Raw genomic sequence first — 22,241 nt, forward strand, 5'->3', positions numbered from 1 at the left:
TTCTCCGAATAAGACCAACAACATCAGAGAAAAATGGAATAAGGTCATTTAAGAAAAAATCAGCTTTATCTTGCTCGTTTGGATTTTTACTTAACGGTTGTAACTTTAGTGAAAGATGCAACATTGTTTTACATTGATGAAATTTTAAAAGCCACATTAAGGCATGATCTAATTAAGTAAAACAACTTTATATTAAGCAGAAGTGCCCCTGCTTGCCCTAGATCAACATGGCCTAAGTCTTCTGCAGTCCAAGAATAGGTACAAAATTGTATGATTTCTATCACCATAACAAAGTGCTTCAAACCTGTTGCTGAGTGCTTCAAACCTGCTCCTTAAAGCATGGGAAGAGTGGAATACAGCAGAACTTGGGGAATTTCTTTAAGAGAAAAATGCAAGAATTGTTTGAAACTCTTATGGAAAGACTGGAGAAGTTATCGGCTGAATAATTACCTTGAAAAAGGACAACAGAATTAAACAGACACCCTTCGGGAACAGAAAACACTAGTAACAGAAGAAAAAAACAGATCTTAAAGGTATAGGGAGAATTGCCAAAGTCAAAAGTTAGAACTTGCAAAAGCTATTAAAAAAATAGTAATATTCTTCAGACATCAAAATAAGAGCGATCAAAGAAAGTTCAGCTGTTTTGCAGTTAGAATGGTACATAGATTAAATATAATGTAGGTACAGGCCAAGAACTAAAGGAATGCTGTGCTTCAGTGGGATGACTGAGGTGGAAGCCACAAAGACATTTGTGCAGTCAAGGCATAAATTCTGAATAATGTCTGCCCAAGAACTGTGACCTGAAACCATGCATCAACTATCAAGTTCTTTAAACAGATACTGCAAAATGTGGTTACTACTATATTACTGAAGTCTAGCAAGCAAAATAAAATTAACTGGTTTAGAACACAAACCTTGCAAATCATAGCAGTACGGCTGAGACAGACTTTACTCACATGCAGTTTTTTAAGTGCAAAATGATCAAGGACACTCTTGAACAAGGAAACGACTAAGATACAAGATCCATACCTTGTGCCCGAGTAACTTGACACTTTGCTTTCATAAGATACCGATATTCTAGACATCTGCTTCTTAGCTATTTCGACTTTCAGCAAATGTTTCATACAGTACAAATGAGAAATTACTGAAAATGGAGAAGATGAGGATTCGTACAAGAATGGTGATATGACTGAAAAAACACTGAAAGAGGGTTGGACACAGGTAAAATCCTAACAGAGACAGTAATTGGCTGATGGGAGGTTACTTCTGCAGTTCTAGAAAGGATTGGTCTGGGGACTGATCTTATTCAGTATTTCCATTAACGACTTTGGCAGAAAAAGTATGTGTGATGATAAAAGTTAGCCACTTACATAAGTCAAAGGGACATCAAGGAAATTAAGAATATCAGGCAAGAAGGATTAGATGGAGTGAATTCACTATAAATTTCACTTAATACCCTCAAGATCATAATCTCAACAACAAAAACAGCTGAAAGGGCAGGAGAAGAAACATAACAGTATCGGTCTACCACAGGATGACTATGAACCACCAGCACAATACAAGCACAAACAAATGCAAAAGCAAGGTGTTCCAGAAGAGGTAAAAATATAGTTACTACAGAGGGCAAAACCTCACCTGAAACAGAGTACAACTCTGTCTACTCACACGCGAGAAAGTTGATTGTGAGTAATCCAAGCTGGAGTAGAGAAGGCAAAGACAATGAATACTCCAGCGATCAAAGGAAAGGAAAAAGATAGCACAGACAGTTTAGTATATCAAAACAAAGACTGAGAGCGCTTATAATAGTGTTGTACAAATGCATGATAGCAGAGAGGAAGACACGGAGGGAGCAACAGTATGTAAACTAATGACTCCATGCTGGCACCAGAACAAATGGGTATAAACTGGTCACAAGTAGGGCTAGGCTACGGATTAAAATGCTATTTCCAGCCATCAGAGCAGTGGGTTCTGGAACCCTCCCAAGAGGAGTAACGGGAACAAACAGTCCAAGTGGGGATTTAAGACAAGGACTTTTCAGTTTATGAAAGGGATTATCTGACATGGTACCATGGGACTGGACATAAGACCCAGGAACCCTCTTTTAAACCTACACTTCTATTAATTGAGCCTCTGTGGCCAATTTGGTCTTTGTCTTCTCATCTGAAAGTACCCACTCAGGAACCAATTAGTGACAACTGGGATGGCAGCCTTTATGATATAGGTACCTACCCACTAGAAACAGGATCAGGCTCACCCACATCTTCAAGACAAGATATTAAGTATATCCTCTTGCTTTAATAGGCACTCTAGCCCAACCTGACCTTTGATGGTAGTACAAGATGCAAGAAAATCATGTTGAAGCCACTGTCGTGGCCCCTGAAGTGCTTTGCCAAGAGACCACTAGAGCCAGCATCCAAACCATTCTTCCAGAGGCGTGTGCCGAATTCCCTTCAAAGGTAGTCTGTGTCAAACCCCATGGGTGAGCATCTCCCAGACACTTCAGCCTCCAAGAACTCACTACTCTTTCATCCAGTCCTGTTAGTCAGCTACTCAGAAGAGACCTCTGCACTGCAGGTGCTGCCAGGAACACCACACAAGAACTACTGGCCAGCTTAATGAGGCCTTGTTGACAAACGAAATTAAAACCCAAGGGAGGCAAACGGACAGAAACCAAAAGAAATATCCAGGTTTAGCAAGAATCTCCTCACACCAACACTGAAATTTTCATGCAGCTTTTGTATCAGTGTAAAGACCTAACACTCAGCATTTGAGCTGGCCCCTATTGGAAAAAAATAGTACTTATAAAGACAGAAGCAAAAGGTCAAAGTCCTACAGTCCTGAAAATAGATGTGTTGGGGGGAAAAACCTGACAGGTCCTGATTGATAACCATGCTTGAGGGAAGCTGCTGGAGGAAAACTGCTGCAGCAAAGGCTGCAGGGAGTTACTGTTCCAAAACCCTGCTGCAGCAGAAAAGGCACATGTGGCTGCTAGAGCAGGAGATGGACATGGTTAATTGACTGGGAAACTTTAGCAGAGATGGAATTAATGCAAAGAGCTCAAAGCCCAGGCGTGCAATTCTGTTACCAAGGGAAGGAACCATTCGGCTGGAATTGCAATCCATTTTCAGGTCAGAGACTTTCCCAAAGGCAGAGTGCTCACCCCTCATCTGTTCCTCCTCTTCCCCTCCGAGGGGTGCAAGAAGGAGAAGGTAGCTGGAAACAGCAGCCTGGGAAATAGACTGCCCTTTGAGGGCCAGCCAGGTTTCGACTTTGCATGGTGTGTGTTTAGCAGTGAGGAATTCGGAAGACGTGTCAGGAGAGAGCACTTCTCCTAACCCTAGGACTTTGTGGAAAAGTTAGTTGTGGAAACAAAACTAGAAAGTTAATAATAGGGGAGGGGGGAATTTACTTTCAGATCTACTCAGCAGAATGAATACCTGAACCAGATACATTTGCAATCTGGTCAGATGAGAATGCCAGGAGTTAGTTACTGTGGAATCGCAGCAGTAACATGGAAAAAAAATACAACCAAACAATTATTTTTTTAAAGTAAAGCAGACTGCTGAGGAAGATAGGAAAGACACAAACACAAACCACAGACCAGATGACACAGATGATCTTATGCAGTAATGCGCTGCCAATATTTTGATAAGTAGCACCCATGACTGTGTTGCTTTCAGCTGGTGTCTCAGAGTCACTTTCCTCAGTCAGAGAGGACTAGATCTGGGCAATTCTTCATTTCTTCTGCCATTTTAACAGAGGCTTTAAATACACTTACACATACTTACGAGCAGCCTTACAAAATAAATTGAGTCAAACTGTTCTCACACCAGTGACTTTGAATTCATCGCGTGAATTGTACTGAACAGACTGTCTGGTGTGCAGCATGTATATTTTGAAATGGAAACCTACTTACCACTTGGTTCATTTCCATGGTAAAATCTTTGCACCCCAACAGTGCCTTTATCAGCTCTAGGCATAAACCACTGCCATTAAGGATGGGTTAGCAATATTTATTGGTGAACTCCTTCCATCAGAACAAGGCAGACAGTCTTAACTCACTTTCCCACTCTTCCTCCATGCCCCCAGTTGCAGCTCAGCCATGGAAGGGCTACCAAGGAAGGATTCCCATTCACTTTCAACACATGACTCATATGCTATCTACCACTCGACACCAAAAGCAAAGCAATGTGACTTCTAAATCTCCAATTCTGTCAACAGTTGACAGTGTGACTAGCGTGACCATCACCAAATCAGTCAGTGCATGCCATTCCTCCCATCAGAATAACGGAGAAAATAATCCCACAAAAGAGACTGTGATGCTTACTTTAAGCATGATTATAAAGCATTTTCCTGCTCTGGCACAAAAGTGCCACATACTTTACATTACAAGTAACAAACATTTTTCCCAATTCTTTCATGCTGGAACCTCCTGAAATCCTCATTGTAGGACATGTAAAGAGAAAATTCCAGGTGGGAGAAATTTTGTATAGGTCAGACTGAGCTTTCTGCTCAGTCTGAAGAAATCTCACTTGGTAGAGATACTCACAGTAGGCAAAGGTAGTCTTTTGCAGGTAAAGAGGGACTCTCCTTTAGACCTGTATTCATGTACAGGAAGTTACCCACATTTTCGCAACAGGTAATTACATTAGTGCCTCCTCTCCTCAGCCTGATTAGCATGAGAGTCATACCTGACTGTGAAAATAAGCTCATGACTTATCTATGCCATACAACAAGTCAGGGGTCAGATTTAATTCAGTAGGCTCTGATCTGCCATGCTGCAACCACGAAACAAAGCTGTCTTTCCCTGTCCACGGAGGCAGAACACTGAAGTGAATCTTGCTCCAAAACAGCACCAAAATGTATCACCTCATACTCCCTTATCCTCCTCCAAACCACTAGGGTAGATCATAGAGAGTCCATCTACCCAGTCCAGAAACCACTAAAAATCTTCCTCTTCATCCTGTATGAAGGGCCTGAAACAAACATTTCATTTTGGGAAAAGGCTCAGGAAGAACGTGTGAGGAAGCAAAGCAACAAACACCACATAAGGTGGATATAAATCCAGATAAAATATTAAAATCATTAAAGGGTTGCTGCTCCCTGAAGGTTGGAAAAAACGAAGAGAGTTAATTAAAAGCAATCTCCACACAATGCTGAGCTAGCCTGTCCTGATAAATCAACAGCTAGGACTGCGCTTGTAGAGGTCAATGGGGGAAAGAGGTTGGGAGGCAGGGGAGAGGAAAGCTAGGAGAAGATAAAACATTTAGCTGAGACTATCAACAAAACCAAATCAGATCTGGTGACAGGAAATTGAGAAGGGTTTTCCACACATTTCCCCCATCAACATTTTCTGGTTAGATTTCAACCTCAGGAATGCTTGTTTGCCATCTAACACCAGCTAAACTGACCCAGTTCCCATTCTTTTGTATCAGCACAGGAGAAGAAAAAGAAGTGAGAAGTCTTCAGGGTCCCATTCTACCTGGGGGGCTAATAACATCGCTCTCATCCACATGTCATTTGATCACTGAGGACTAATATCATCAAATTAACAGAGGGGCACATCCTTTTTGGAGGAGCACCTCCTAAAAATTAAAGAGTCAGTCAGATATGATGAAGCAGCAGCAGAAGTATCTCAGTGCTGCAATTGAGAAGATTTCTTCACACCTGCGGAGAAAGATCTCACTGCGGAGTCTTTCCATCACCAACCCTCACCCATCACATCTCACATCTCTTAACCTGCACTACCTCAACTACAAAAGGTACTAATCTCTGAATTAAAATTGTGCTCCTGATTTTTTCCAAATTTTACATCAACAGGTATATGCTAATGAACTGAAACCTTCAAGGATAAAGAATCCATAGAAAACATAAAAACCTACATTCTTAAAAACACCCTTTAGCAGTTTAAAAAAAAAATAAAGCAAAACCAATCAGAGTGAGCTTGTAGATACATGTGGGTTCATGTTATAATTTCCGATATTGGACACTGGTGAGTGATTTATCTGAACACTCAGGAGGATAGCAGCCTCAAACATCATACAGTTTTTATTCATGGTCAAGACCAAAGGAGTTTAGCAGTAAAAGAGCTCTCTGAACCACTGTTTTCATGATTCCATATTCAGATTGCATAGCTTTTAAAGTAATCATAAACATAAAATGTATTTGTCCCCATCATTGACTAAACACAGTCTCTCAGGAAGCAATATTGAGACCACAGTACTCAAACAGTCACAAATCCATGGATGACTGTCTTCAGAACTGTTCTTGAAGGACAAGGAAATATGGACATTACTTTTCCCTTGAGGAAATAATACTAACTTTGTGTCTCTGTTCTAAGTTTCCCTATGGCACTGTTCACTGGATAGTGAACTATCTGGGCTATAACTCCGGCCATTTCAATTTTTCTCCCAACTATTTTACTAATCATGTTAGGCTGTGGATCCACAGGAACACTAGAAACTGCAAAGTTCCTAGAACCAGACCAAAAATTTCACAGACACGTGACACAAAGCACTGAACTGGTGTTCACTTATTCTTCCAAAACATGAAAAGCACCCAAAACATTTTCAAGAGGAAATTTTATTCCAACAGGCATAATCTTTCTTCCTGTGGCTAGCACAAAGCCAACTCAAAGCATAAAAGCAACATAAGCACTGTACTTTGTTTTTTGGCAGAAGTAGCATGCCCGCATCTGATCAGATCAAATCAGCCCTGCCAGCTGATGCGGTAGAGCAGACTGGAATTAACCAACTCGGGGCACAGCCTTATTTCACTGTGCTGCACCTGATTTTCTTTGCACTGTCCAACCTATTCAGATTTTTGAGACCTAAAAGGCAGGGAGCATTAAGCCATGTGTTTGTAGAGAACGTCTTAACCAAGGCCTTGTATCTTGCATCACAAGGGGGAATCTGAGAAGAAACATGGGAGAGAAACTATAAGTTACGTAGGGTTCCTTTCTTTTGCATACTAAGATTTCATATACGTGTTACAGTTGGCATTTTACATTAATTTATAAAAATTATGAGAAAGCAAGGACAGCATTATCAGATGTCAGACTGGTATAACTCATGGTGGTGTATGAATGGAGAGATGATCCTCAGTTAGGTTGGATCAGTTCTGTCACAAGGGACTGCAATATTAAATATCGCTTCCAGCCTTTCTCACTAGAAGAATAACACTGATGTAGTCAGTGTCCCCATCAACACCTGAGCAGGGGACTCTCTCCCAGCTACAGCTCAGCAGAACGCAAAATTAATGACTCAGGATTTGGCAAGCACACACTGCTGATCACAGCCACCTAGTGCACACTCATCAGTGCCCGTCCCTGCCCTGCTCTCACTGCTCCACTGACTCCCTGTGAAGCCTCCCCTCAGACAGCGCTGGGGTGCCAGTAAAACTTCCATGCAGCTGGAATCGCAACTCTGACCGCATCCGGCTCGGGCAGGTAACCTGAAAATTGAGACACTTGCTGACATACTCCTGCTATTCCCATACTGGAGGGGATGGGGGTGTGAGAAGGATATTTGCCAGCAGCCATTGAGACACTGCATTATTCTTCTCTGAGACATCTGCTGGGAATCTGTGGTTAAAATACACTCTGCTGGGAAATAAACCATATATAACAATTAAAAAAAAAGTATCATACTTCTTATAATTTAGGCTCGTAAAGATAAAAAAGAATTTAAAACATTCAGTATTCAAGCATTCATGATATTTTTGTTACATGTAACTCAGTTTAGACAGTTAAAATACACTGGGAAATTCTGTTCTTTCTTTTGAAATAAGAAAGAAGAAAGGAAAACTACTTTCTGCTTCTCACACACTAGTCCAGTGTATTTGCATTTGTTCCACAAATTGTAGAGAAGTTTTTAAAGACAAGAAAGAAGCAATTCCATCTGAAAAATTTTGTTAAAAAAAAGGATTTATACTTTCTTTTAGATTGTGTTGATGAGATAACTTTCCTTAAAAGAAACAAACCAGTGCTAAAACTGGGACCTGTACTAAGGAAGCGATTAACACACCTCAGTCTCTGCATCCTGGGAAAAACTGCCAGGCAAAGCCAGAAGAGCAGTACAGTCCTAATGAAGCCCTCAGAACAGGCCTTAAGCAATGTTGCCTTGGTGCTGCTTCTTCGCACGTGGGAGTATGTCACCCCAGCCAGGGGATCCTCACATCAGAGGTCGGTCTGTCCAAGGGAGAAAAACGTCAACTCCCGAAACAGATTCATTCCACTCATACAAGTCCTCAGGGATAAACAATACAGGGATGGTTCTTGCTCAAGGCAACATCACATACAGACAACACAGTGATGAGCCCAGAATAAATACCAAGATTGTAAAATTGATCTACTAAGCAAAGAAATTCAGCTCTGACATGAAAGACAAACTAGAGTAAGAAAACACCAGACTCTGCAAATGATAACCCTAAAAGATGGTTTATTCGCAGCCAATGAAGGCATTGGAATGCTTTATTTCGGGACAGCAGAGGTAGAGCCAACTGTCATAAATTGCAGTAGACAGATACACAAGATGGACAAAGTCTGCTCTTGAGTGCAACCTCCAAATACCACACTTCCAGTTTTAGGAAAGCAGAGGAACAAATCAATTTTCATTAGGCTACACAAAGGATGAGCCACATTACCTTCACCATGACTCAGACTGAAGACAGAGACCCATTTTGCTTTGTGTACCAGACTTCTGCATGGTCTGGGTAAACTATTCCCACTCAGACACTGTGAACCCTATCTAACAGGCATTATGCACCCAGCCAATTGGACATGTTCTTACCTTGAAATTATTACCCCCTGAAAAAAATCGTACTTTTGGGCCTCTGTAGCACAACTCGGATAGTTCAATATTGCTTTCACACACCACAAATAATATGTTTTTAAAACTTTTTTAGCGACAACTTTGTGATATAACCTCCATCCATCCACACGACTGGACAGACTGTGAAAGGCTGGAACACCAAAAAAACAAAATTACAAAAGCACTGCAACAACTAATCATGCACAAGCAACTCATGGAACCAGACATAACACTGTAAGTAGCAACATACCATTTATCAGACTCTCTCATATTCAAACCAGTGTATCCTCAGGTCTTCTTAACTTGGCTTCTCTGCCTCCCAATGACTTTGGTTTTATGCTTATGTTTCCTTGTGTAAATACAATAAGATTCATCCCTCATTTTCTCTGAAAGCTGGTGCTGAGATACAGAAAATACAGTTTTCATGTGGACAACAGTTTTGGTTTGAAATGTGTCACACTAGGGCTCATTTATGTTTTTAATTTACATCACAGCCACACTGGAAATGCTGTAGAAATTTTGGTATGTGATTTAATGTGCACAACAACCCTGTTCTGTCAAGCAGAAGAAAATTCCCTTCTGCAAAGCCACATTAAAATCACCTCCACATCACCTGTAAACACTGAACTGGCAACCTAACTGTCCATCCATTTTATTGCTTCCACCTGCTGGAAGTGGCACTACACATTATATTTTCACTTTAATATTAAAAATCAGCAACCAGATGCTTATGCAACAACAGCCAAAAAAAAAAAAAATCAGTCTTCATCAGCACTTAATCAGGATGTAGGGCTGTTTCAGGGATGCATAATGGGATACGGGACCTTCCAGTTAAGAGTCTCCAGCTTGAATTCAAGCCAGAGTTATCACTAATGAAATATTCTTGCCGTACAAGACCCACGCTGGTCTGTTGCCGACCTGAAACAGGGATGTGAGCACAGACCATTTCTTCACAGGTGTCTCATGACACAGAATTCATCATCACAAGATGGTCATTTGGCAGCCCAGGGGTCGGAGCTGGCTGTCAAGGCAATTTTATCTGAGAAGGTACACCAATTGGAAAACCAACCGCTGCTGTGTGTTTGCAACAGGAATGCAGAGACAGAACAGGCCTGGTAGGGTTTATAAGGTCAGCTCTAGCACTGTGCACATGAGTCTGCGATGCTCTGGTCCCCGAACACCTGTCAGGGAATAAACATCCCCAGGCACGTCAAAGTTATTTGACAATACAGTCAGCATGCAAGCGACCTACCTTAGCAATTGAGCCTAAGTTAGCCTCTTTTGTCCCAGAGGCTGTCTTGAGCAAAAGAAAGAGAGAGTACCAGCACTGCTACTCCAAGGCCAAACTACTGGAAGGCAACAGCTCCTCTAGTGAGCATCCAGGCAGAGAGCTATATGGCATGAGAGAATCTCACATGCAGAAAAGGCAATAGCCTAACATATGTTCCAGTGAGTATGTTTAATTGACAACCTGAAATAAAAGTCAGCTGTGGGAGTAAAGACAGAGAAGGGGTAGGGGAAACCAACTCTGCTTCTAGATAAGACTTTGTAAATTACAAGGTCTTAATTACATTAAATGCATTATGGTAGCATATGCACATCACTAATAAGGCATAGATGGAAGAAACGGGACTAGATGCTAAGACTGGAAGTTGAACGCTGCATTCTAGACTTGATTTTCGAATTAGAAAGTTTCTGAAACACTTTGCCCTAGTTTAGCCATCCATAAAACAAAGGCAATAATCCTTTCTTCACAGGGGTGTTGAGAGGTTTAATTAATTAATGTTTACAAAGTCCGTTGAGATTTCTGACTGACATTTGAAGTAATTCAGAATACTTTTAAACTGCATTTGTTTCTTCTACTGCACCGCTCAAGTGTCTCCATATTAGAGATAACTAAAGGAGAAGAAGATGGAAAGAAAAGGTATGGAGATAGGTACAGGCTAGTAAAAAGCAACCCAACAAATCCAGCATTTCAAATCCACCCCTGTCCCATCAAAGCTATCTGAATACTGCCTTTTCTACAGATGAAGAAGAACATGTTTATCCAGACACCTGCTGCCTTTCCCTTGCAGATCTGTTAAACCTAGATCTCAGATATTTTTGCCTGTAGCACCATGTTGGTAAACAACAAGGTATTAAATGGCAGAAATAATAGGCAGTCACGTCAGGTTGATTGGATCACCAGAGGAAGTGAAGGGGAGAAGAGCAACGGGATGAAAGCACCAAAAGAGGACCAGAAAGTGAGAAGAGTGCGCTAGACAGAGCAAAAGGCAAGCTGAGTGTAAGGAGGCACCAATCATTAATCAGGGACTCCACACACTGAGCTATTCTATGTAATGTATTCCCACAGATGCTCAGGTACGCTGGAACACATTATCCCGAGAGACTAGTTTAGCATGAATAAGGCCACATATGTGTCCAAGTGCAGGAGATAAACTGAATATTGGAGACACTTAAATGCACAAGCACACACAGAGAGCTGCTTGATACCTGAGCTAGGATTTCTCGGTCTCTACATTGTCCCCCATCTCAGAGCAAAACCTTTGTGTGGCCAGTTTCTGTAGGGGGCGTTTGTGGGTTTTGAGATACAATCAAAACGCAGACAGAGGAAATGCAAATGTCATTCAGCTCCCTTTCATTGTCAGGAAGGACACATGAGGATAAAACACTGTGCGCTGCATCCCTTCCCCTATTATGTGTCCTACTGCTTTTGTCCTAATTTATCCCATGCATAATTTATTTACATGTGTATTGTTTCCCGATCAGCAACTTTAAAGAATAAGTGAAAATTATAAAATGTTTTATTAAACAAGTTGTTAATAAAAAATGCAGATGGTGTCAGACAGCCAGTACCAATTCTGTTTCCTCCACATAGCATTAGTACTTTAAAAGGCACATAGAGAAAAGCGAATCCAGCACTTGATGTCTATTGTTTCCTCCTCTCACACCCCCCAGGGGCGAGGGGAGGAGAAGGGAGCTAATTATAAAGAGCCTAATCCTGCCTTCCCCGACTTTAGCAGCAGCGGGATCGGGCCCCCGATTCATTTCGGCACAAGCAGCCTTCGGCAGGATCCGCCCTCTCCGGAGATCCGCCGCCACTCTTGGGAGCCCCACGGTGTCACGAAGTGCGAGGCGAGGAGGCGAGGTCCCGTCCTCCGGCGGGGCTCCCACGGCGGCGCCCCACTCGTCGCTCCCTGGCAGCTCCCCGCCTCTCACCCGCCGTCCCCCGGAGGCCACCCAGCCCGGGCTTCCTCGCTACCGCCGGTGCTCGCGAGTGGCACAAACGTAGGTGGCTTTTCCCAGGCCAGGTGAGGAGCCGTGCGTTGCGGCCCCCTGGGTGCGCTTCCCGGTCCCCGGGGTGCGCTGCCTGCGCCCGAGCAGCGCCCGGCGGCCGGGAGGGGCACAGGGAGAAGTTCCTCTCGCCTGAGCAAGTATTAAACCTGCCATCAAACGGGGGGCACACCGGCTCTTCCCCGCGGTTTTCAGAGCGTGTTCAGCCCCACACCACCCCCCCCGCCCCGTGAGGATACTCGGACTGCTTTGATTAACTCCCTGACAACTGCGCTCCCCTCTCCCCGCGGATTTGTATATAAGGTGCTACCGAGAGGACGAGTAAATGAAAGCAAACGTTTTCTGCCAGGACGGAGCAGGAGAGCTGATAAACATGTCAGCACCCCTTCCCAGCTCGAGGCTTTCCTTTTCCTCCGGATCGCAGAGAGACAGCAGCAGGAATCCCTGGAAAAACCTTCAAGTGTTTTTCCAACTCCAGCCGGAGAGACTTGAGTCGGGAAAAAAAAAAAAAAGAAAAAAGAAAAAAAAAACACCAAAAAACCACCAACAACCCTCGCAGCCCTAATATCATCTCTGAAAACTCAAACGTATAAAAACACCCACTCAGCGCAGCCAGAAAGTGCAAACGAAGCGTCACCACCAGGTACTCCGCTTCCCTGCTTTATTAGCAAGAGCGCTGCCCCCGTTAGCAGAGAAGTCGCTTTAAAAAGGTTAAGACAGCTCCTCTCCCCACATACGGTGCCAAATCCCACTCTCCCTAATGCCTTCAGGGATTAACGGCGTGCGCTGCAGACCACAAGGAAAATAAAGGACGCGATCCAGAAGACGAAAACGCGCTCCCGCCGTCCCCCTCTTAAACCGGCATTATTTCCAGATCGGGAATCCCGGAATATCTCCGCGGCAGAAGCACCTGCCCCCTCCCGCGCACTCGCTCGCTCGCTCCCTCTCCGTGTGTCCCCCGCCAGCAGCGGGTCAGATCCCGTCCGAGCAGCCCTTGGCTGCCGGTGCCCACTCTCAGGATGGAAACACAATCAACTCTTTGCCACTTTGAAAAGCGAAAGCTTGTCATATGCAAAACAGATCTCCGGACTTCCTGCCCCAAATCAACGACCGGCAGTCCCGAGTCATTCATTTCACGCAAGTCTGCTTCCCTCCCTCTCCCTTTCGCTCCCTCGCTCCCGCACAAGCACCGAGGTGCGCCGGCAGTGGCCCTGCTGCCCCGCTTTCCGACCCTGCCACCCCCTCCCCCGACACTCATCGAAGAAGCTCCCACTCCTCAAGTCATCCCAACTCCGCAAAGATCTGCGGAGGCAACTCCGAGCTGCGGCGGCACGGCGCACAGACCCCCCACATAACCCTCCCCGATGCCCACGGCCAGTCCTTCCCCCGACGGACCCCGGGGGCGGCGGCGGCGCGAGCCCGTCCGCACCGCAGCGGCAGGTCGCTGTCCGGTGCGCGCAGCCCCGCGGGGGCCCCGCGGGACGCCGCCGCTGCCGTCTCCGCGCTGCGCTCCGGGAGCAGCCGGGCTACCCGCTGCCGCCGCTTCCCCGCCCCGCCGCCCCCCTTTCCGCGCCCGGGCGCCAATTAACCGGCGCGCGAGCCGAACAATTTTTTCCTCGTTAATTTCGGCGCGAGCCGCGGGGATGTGTTGCACAAAAAAACGAGCGACTCGCTGGGGCAGAAAGGAGGGCGGGAGGAGGGACCCGCCGGGAGGCTGCCGGCACCCGGCTCAGGCTGGCAGCCGGCGCCGGAAAGGCGCCTTTTTTCATATTTAAACCACGCGGAATATGTACATTTTTGATTCCTACTTACGCTTTCAGGGGGTTGTGAATGACAGTCGCCATTTTGCTACAATGTAACAGAATATTGTGTCTCGGAGTTCTAAAGGTTCGCTCAGGGGAAGCGGCCAGCCAATCAGAGCGCGGCATACCGGCCCGCCGACCAATCCGGCGCCGGGGGCGGAGCCGGGGCTCTGCTAGTTATTAGGGGAGCTGTCAAAGCCCAGAGGTCACTCCCTCTCGGTGGAACTGGCGGCGAGCAGGTCTTAAAGGGGCAGCGCCTGCCGCCGGGGCCGCCGCCGCCGCGCCGAGGGGACCGCGGGGGCGAGGGCGGGCAAGGGGAGACTTTCCCGCCTCTCTCCGGCTCCCGCTCTAACGCGCCGCGTCGGCAGAGGGAAAGCCGGGCTCGCCCCTCGTCCCTTGGCGCGGCCGTCGCTGCCCCTCGTTCCCCGGGCGGCGTGCCCACCGGGGAAAGGAGCCCGCGCCGCCCCGCTCGCTCCTCCCGCTCCCCGGCAGCGTCCTTCCCGCACTGTTTCCCTTTCTCCAGAGCCGCTCTCCCCGCCAGCTCTCCGGGAGCCGCCGGCGCTGGCAGCGGCTCCAGGGCAGCGCCGCTCCCCCTCCCCCAGGAATTTCCCTCTCCCTGTCACTCATCCCGGCCCGCAGCCCCTACGCCCTTACATAACGCGCGGCGGCCGGACACACTGACCGACCGACCCGGCTCTCCCACAGAGGGACTCTCAGCGCGCCGGGAGCCGGCTTCCCCCTCCCCCCCACCCCCGCCAGCTTTCGGCAGGAGGAGAGGCGGGCGGCGGCGGGCGGGGGGGGGAGCCCCGACCCGCGTTGCGCCGGACACGTACTCCCGCGCCAGAGGGAGCGAGCGAGCGGGAGGCTGGAGCCCGGGAGCGCGGCAGGGCGCAGGCAGAGCCCACCTCTGGGGATGCAGCAAACTCCAGGAAGTCTGGGCTTACCTGCAACTAATTAAAGGAGTTTGCAAATGAATGATGGAGCATGACCTCAGTGATTTAAGAGGTGCCAGTCCTGACCTCACTCTCAGAAGTAAATCCACTGAAGTTCACGAATTTACACCGGTGTAAACTAGGTGTCAACAAGAGCAGAATCAGACCAAGAAGTTTTCTTCTTGTCTGATATTAATGTAAACTTTGTCATCTAGGACTTCTCTCGCAAAAGGTCTTGCCTCCCTTCAGGCACCTTGTATCCCTTTAAAAAACACAACTACCACCAAACCCAAGCCTGCTTCTCCATTCTTTGCATTTATATAACCAGGAGAAACTCAACCAAAGACAGTTAAAATACACTGCTGTAAAACCGGCCAAAGAGGAGACTACAGAATCAACTTGGTTCACAACTTAGTAAAAGAATGGAAGTAATGATGTTTGTGAGATATTCAGGTGTTAAGCAGGAATAGCAAATCTTCTGAGTCAATGGGCTGAACTATAAAATGCAAAGACAACCAAAATCTCTCAACTGTTTGACCAAATAAAACTTTCTCATACTGGGGCAGAAGAGAAAAGGAAGCGGGATGGAGAACAGAAAGCTAGAGAAATGGTTACCTACAGAGAAGAGGTGAGAAGAAGAGCAACGCAGCAGTTTCCCATTCATTAAGGAGTCATCAGAAGTCTTCAAAAAGTTAAGCTAGGATGTGTCTAGGGTTCCTCTTCCCAAAACAGTGCCTACTCCAGCTACTAGGTCAACCTAGGTACTGTGCCAAGTGTGTATCCCTGGAGGGAATCGTCTCTTCCATCAAAGCAATCTAAGCCATTTGGTTACAGGCACTGCTTAGGAGAAATGAGCTTTCTGTCAGCTGGAGAGTTGCCAAGATGCTGAGATCTATCCCAAAACAGTTCTGGGAAGCAATCTTTAAGAATGTTTCCATTATCATATTACATTATATTATTTAATACAGTAGTAGCCCAGGTGACATTGAACATGACTTCAGACCTCACTCACTGTTCACAGGAAAAGCTAACCACAAACTGACAAGTTTTCACAAGCACACAGTTGATGTACACGCTGCAAAGAAACGAACAGCTTAGCATGTACCTGAGCTGGTGACCCTGAGCTAACCAGGAACCCTACATCACCTCTTGCTATTATGAAGATTTCTGGTTTGACTTTTCTTCTTGCCATGATATTCACTTGGTTTTGGCATTTTGGCACATTATTGGCAAACATAAACCAAATTTACTATTTACCCTAGGATGAGCAATATTCACTTGGGGGATAACAACAACTTTGCTTCACACGAAAGAAAAAATTGCTTAGGACCATATCACACTGCAGAACTGGAAGCAGATTTGTTCTACTGAGAGAATGCACGAAAATCCAGCCAAGCTCTAGAAAGCCCTGAGATACTCTAATGCAAACTGGTGACATTTTCAGAGAATTAAAAAAAAACAGTTTGAGGTCACTTCTAGGAGTTTAATAAGTCCCTCTGGTCCTTTTTGGATATATAGGCCCATTCCTGCTCTGCAGGCAAAGAGCGCTTGGTGCAGCTTGGCAGGGAGCATATTGCAAAAACGGGATTAAGCCACACATATTTCCCTTGCTGCTCCTGTTATTCAGACGTTGGGCCTTTATCAGCTACCAGCAAGAGCAACAAAGAGTGAGAACAGCCACAGATGACCTTGGGTTGCTGATAGCCCTTTTCCCAGTCAGACCCCACGTTACTGGCCAGGAGAATCAGTCAACAGCACTGCCTCGCGCAGAGGAATCTCCAGGACACCCAAGGACAGAGCTGCCATAACAGAACTGTGGGAAGTCTCACCCGCGGTAACAAAGACAACAGGCTTTGCTACCTATAGATAAACTCCAAGATGCTTCTATCATATGCCAGAAAACCTGATTATTTTGAAATACTTAATGATAACACCATTTTGCTAGATGAAAGGCAGGAGTTGCCACTTGGGAAGGCTCCTGTAGCAGATTTTGGATATTCCTGCCTTAGTCCATGTTTTCTGGCTGTAAGAGGCCTGTTGTGAACCACTGCACAGTGCTTCGACCAGGCTACATTGTATGGAAAAAATTGCCACCGTGTTTTCCTATAGTGTGTTTCGTGTAGAATTCCACAACAGTTAGATTATCATTTTAGCTGGGAAAAGTGTCACAGAGCACTGAGTGGCATTTCATTTGTAACGACCTACATAACTTATTCATGTAATCACTATTTGCAAGTTATGTTAATAAAACTTTTATGCCACACCATAGTTACCTCCATTTTCACATATATACCAGTCCATCATCAACCGATCATTTACGAACTAAATTTTTAGATTCATTTTTCTTCTGGTTTTAAGCTACTGTAAGTCACCAATAAATAACATTACTGTTATTTCACACTCCAACAAAAGATCAACACATCTGAAATACACTCAGTTACATAGACACTAAGTTCCAACTTCAGGATTTGTACATTCCTACGTAGCTGCTGATAGTTTTATTCAGACCCCGCTGAAACATAACAAGGAGGCTGCAAGAAAATACAGTGTAAAGATATTTGGCATAAAAACCCTAGGCGGGTATATTTTTAATGAGAGGTTGCCAACTGTTTGGACAGCCATTTAAATTTAGAAATGGGAGGTAAGTTTTGACATAAAACTATTGAGGTAAAATCTACAGCATTAACACAAGGCGTAAGCATGCTGCCTCTATGGGGTTAAAATGAGCAGGGCTTTGGAAGGCAGAATCCACCATCTCACCTCCAGCCCCCTATAGGGAACTGCAGCTGCTCTCTGACTAAGTAGAAGAAAAACAGTGTCATTTCTTTTCACTGTACTGGGAAGTGTCATGTCTTGTAGATCTTACTGCTGCCTTCCTGATCCACCTCTATTTCAAACATTTTTACTATTCACATAATGCAAGCGCATTGATACTTTGTGAGGTGTCAAAAATATGCCTGATTACCCTGCAAAGCCTTATTTTGGCTGAGGATCTTTCACTGTGAAAGAGTTTTTGCCCATTATTTGTTATCTCCTGCTCTCCCTTTTGTCTTGTTAAGTTTTCATGTACAGTTGTTCTTTTCTGGAGGGAGGGAAGGTTAGGTTCTTACTTATACATTCCTCAACCCTTGTGAATTGGAAAGTGAAACAAACTAGACACTGACATTGAAAGCCACAAATCTAATTTTGTTATGGAGGGAAATGTAAAAGAAAAATGGTTGTTAGTCTACCAAAAGCCATATGTTTTTTCAGCTTTAATATTCCCAGATATTTCCAATGATATACAGCTTTATTTTCTTCAAATACATTAATATTCAAGGGACCAGAGTCATATAGGTCTAAATATGACAGCATGCTCTGCGTGCTGTAATGTAGCTTGTTAAAGCAAAACAGGGCCCCACTTGCACAGATATCCTGCAACAGATTTGAAGTCTTAACCCCTTTTTATTTATTTAAAGCTGTGCAGGAATCTCTCATACAATGTTTCTTGTCAGCCCTCCTCCTCACTTTCTTTGATCTTTACCAATAGTTGGTTAGCTGAAAGAGGAGGGAATGATATCAGAGTGTCAACATTACAGACTCAACACCAGCCCTCTACAGACAAATCACCAAAAATTTTATGCAGTCAGCATAACAAAGATAACTATGGAGCTACACCGCGTAAAAATTGGCGCCAATGATTCATTCTTTGCAACCTTGGGAAATGCATTCTTAAAAGGTGACCTCAAAATTTATTTTTTTTTTAAGCAAAATTCCCCTTCTATAGTTACAACAATAATTTTTGGATGCCTTTAGACTATCTTCATTTCAGGCCTGATTTTGGCTTCCCAAAGTTTTAAATTTGTATTCACTATCCAGTTTTCTATCACACTACACCTGTATTACATCTATGCTGAAGTCTAGACTCAACCCTGTTTTTTTTTTTAAATGGGATGTTCCAATAAAATATATATATTTTAACACTACAGATGAGTCTCTACTACTAAGAAGTACATTGAGGCCTTAATTTGAAGTTCTTGAAAGTTTTGGGAGACAGAAGTTGTTTAAGGTTCCAGATTCTTGTTCAAGTCTGTCCCCAATTCAACAAACTGCTGAAAATCTATATAGTGTGATAGCTAGAAAATTCTTTATGTTATCATGGATTGGTTTTACATTTCCTCCAACAACAGAAAACAACATTACAAACAAACTGCCTCAAAAGGAGAATACAAATCTTTATACTAGCCACTGCAGTACCACAGTAATAGTAGGAAAAGGTATCCAATAATACAGATAGACACATGCTCTGAAAAACGCACATACAGTAACTATGGTTGTCTTCTCCATGAGGGTAGTCATTGTTACAATTTAGATGGGACAAAACAGAGTACCCATCATGAAGCACAAGATTTACAGGTCCAGAGTCACAGGTCTGCCTGCCTCATTTCTTAAGTGAGTAACTAGCTGGGGAAAAAAGAAAAAAAATGAACCCTTTAGGACTTCTTTTCACTCATCCCTGCATTAAAGCTAGGGATAAGTATTTCTACTTCTACATCCATCAATGGCACACAGAGGTGGTACCCTGATTAATCTGAGATAATGCTGTCTCCTGTCTCCATCTACTCTCCATCTACATCGTCTCTATTCGGTGTGGGGCTGAAAGGGAGTTTCTAATCTTGGAGGGAGCAGTTTGCACAGATTAGGGCATAATTACATGGACAGATTTGACCCCCCAAAAAAGGAGTCTGGGGATTCTGACTACCTACAATTTTAACCACCTTTAAACACAGATTTCAAATGCAGCCTAAGAGTGCTGCAACCCAACTTCCTCTTGCCCATGAGTAGAAAACAGAACGTAATACCTTGCTAATCAATCTTATCTCTAATAAGCACAGAGCACACACTGTAATTATGATTCTAAGACAAGTTTAACATTTGGATTGAGCATAATGAATAGCACTCTGCCTGAGAAAATTAACAACTCTGAGAAAAACATAAACTGCCACATTCATCCAAAGAGAATGTTGACTTTGAATTTTGCTGTTGATTTGAACCTTCCTTCATTACTTTCACCTTTCTTTCATTACTGATGAGACCACCTCAAAGAAAGGAATGAATATTTCACTGTGACTATCTGCTGTCTTCACTATGGAGAAATTTTTTTTTTAATAGAGTAGGCAGAAATGAGCTGTCCAGACACAGCTTGAGAGTAACAACTTTTTTTCTTTCAGTATTCAAGATTCCTTATTTATAAAGAGTATTTTGGTTTTTATAAGGCCAAATACTATCATAAGTAGGCTACTTTTGTAGCACATACAGGAGTTATAGAGTCTACAACAAAACTGGTTGGGTTTTTTGGCTTTTTTAAACTATGCTGAAAATTAGATTTAACCAGAAAATGTCTCACCTGCTAATATTTTTTAGGTTTTTAATATTATTTGTGAAATATATTTTTTTTAATTATTATTATTTTAATAACATCTTTAATGGTTTCACCCCCTCTTCCATATAAATACAAAAGAATTACAATGTTGCAGCTTTTAAATTTTTTTTCTTTCCTTCTGTTTTGTTCTATTATTTTCAAAACGATTTGTAACCTAAAATATCTTTCACTGTGTAAAAGTTCAGAGTAAGAAAAATAAAACCTGATGGGGTGGTTGAAGTGGGAAAGAAAACATCCACATAAACAGCAGTTTGGAATTAGTGAGGGGATAAGAATCATAGAGTCATAGAATCATAGAATCTTCATGGTTGGAAAGAGATGGTTTGAGATCATTGAGTCCAACTATACACACACAAAAAAGACCCCTACAATCTCTGTCACTAGACCATGCCCTGACGTGCCAAATCTAGGCATTTCTTAAATACCTCGGCACTAGCTCATTTTATTGCATTGATTGGCCAAACACCAGAGCAAAATGCAGGTAAGGGGGAAATAAGACTCCTTTTGTTTAGTTATGCTTTAAATCCTGTTAAATAGAAACAGCTTTAAAAGTCTCACAAAATTGTTATTCCATTTCCCATCCAACTTTACTTTGGTAGAGGAGGGAAGCAACAGAAAGGTACACACTGACCTGCCTAAAATACCAGCTTAGGTCAAGCCTAACTTTAGAAGTTGACGACTGCAAATTTCAGTGGACACATGCAGTACTGGTATAACACAAAATTGATCCTGGGAATTTATTAGAGTAAGTTACTGCAGTCAATGTCACAGTGGAGCCAGCTCTGATTTACTTGCCCACAAACCTCCTCAACAAGGTGCACCTGTGGAGCTAATCTGATATAAATTTCCCCAACCCAAACAGGCTCTCAGGCCAGATTCTGGGCTTCAGAACAATTTTGCTGATGCTTTTTAACCAGATAGCCGCATTGGCAAAATCCCTTACATAGAAACAGCATTGACAAGGGCGGTGAGTTATTTGTTGGGGTTTTTTTGTTTGTTTTCTTGTTTGTTTTTCTGTTTTTTAAACAAGGGTGGAGCAGCTTTCCTGTCAAGAAACCTCTCTCTAACGCAGAGGCCACCTCTCCAGCAGGAAGCTCAGCCATACAACTCTTGCCCCAGCTGTTCTTGCACATCTAAGCCCTTGTGTCAAGTCTTCTACAAAAGCTCAGGCTTTTGCTTGAGTTGACAGGCCTTTGCTGACACTGTTACTCTGTGCTGCCTCAACAGAAAGCAGCTAAGAAGAACTTGTCAAAGTTTATTATAAAATTCCAAGCAAAGAAAAAGGCTGATGGGATACTGCTTGATGCAAGGCCCGTATTTTTGCTACTACTGATGCTGCTTATTTGGCTATTTTCAGGACTATCCTGTACAGTCCTTGTGTCATTCCAAGAAAGACTGCCTAGTCCAGGATTTACCAAGCATATACACAGGGCCAGATTCTCATCTTTCACGTGTATTACTAATATGGGCCTGCTGATGTTAGCAGTACTACTGCTACTATTTACCCCAATATCCGTAAGAGTAGGTTTATACAGGCTTCATTCCAAAACCCGCAGTTAACAGCTGTTACCAGTGAGTTCAAAAGGCTACAGAGGCTCAAGCTTCCTAACCGGTACTCGCATGAACCACACACTTTTTCCCCCACATTGCAACAAGTGGCACTCATATACACCGTATATTTAACCCATCTTTAGATCTCAGGCTGGCAGGACAGAAAGGAATTGCTACCCGAGAGCTGAGAGCAGAATACAAATCTAAATACAACATCATCACGTAAAGCTTACACTCTCCACCATGCCAACTGTGCCACATGCAGAAAATCCAAGTTCCCTACCTTGCTATTCCTTCCAGTGCCTGCTTGTGAGGTTTTTTGTGTGTTTGTTTGTTTGTTTTAAAGGTCAGGAGCCAGCTAGGAGCATGCCTGCCTGTATGTTTGAAAAAAAGAAGGCACAGGCATCTTCAACATCAGAAAAATTCCCAG

The 22,241-nt window shown here is 43.9% G+C and overlaps 1 protein-coding gene across 1 annotated transcript in view; it reads right to left on the bottom strand.

Moving 5' to 3' along the window:
* Positions 1 to 13,969, bottom strand: part of DPF3 (double PHD fingers 3) — a 170,822-nt gene extending 156,853 nt beyond the window's left edge. The window contains exon 1 of the mRNA XM_054200178.1: positions 13,917 to 13,969. Coding sequence (XP_054056153.1) covers positions 13,917 to 13,948 — 32 coding nt within the window. The 5' untranslated portion in view covers positions 13,949 to 13,969. The remainder of the gene's footprint in view (positions 1 to 13,916) is intronic.
* Between the last annotated feature and the right edge of the window lie 8,272 nt (positions 13,970 to 22,241).

The sequence above is a fragment of the Rissa tridactyla genome, chromosome 4 (assembly GCF_028500815.1).
Source record: "Rissa tridactyla isolate bRisTri1 chromosome 4, bRisTri1.patW.cur.20221130, whole genome shotgun sequence".
Lineage (NCBI taxonomy): Eukaryota > Metazoa > Chordata > Aves > Charadriiformes > Laridae > Rissa > Rissa tridactyla.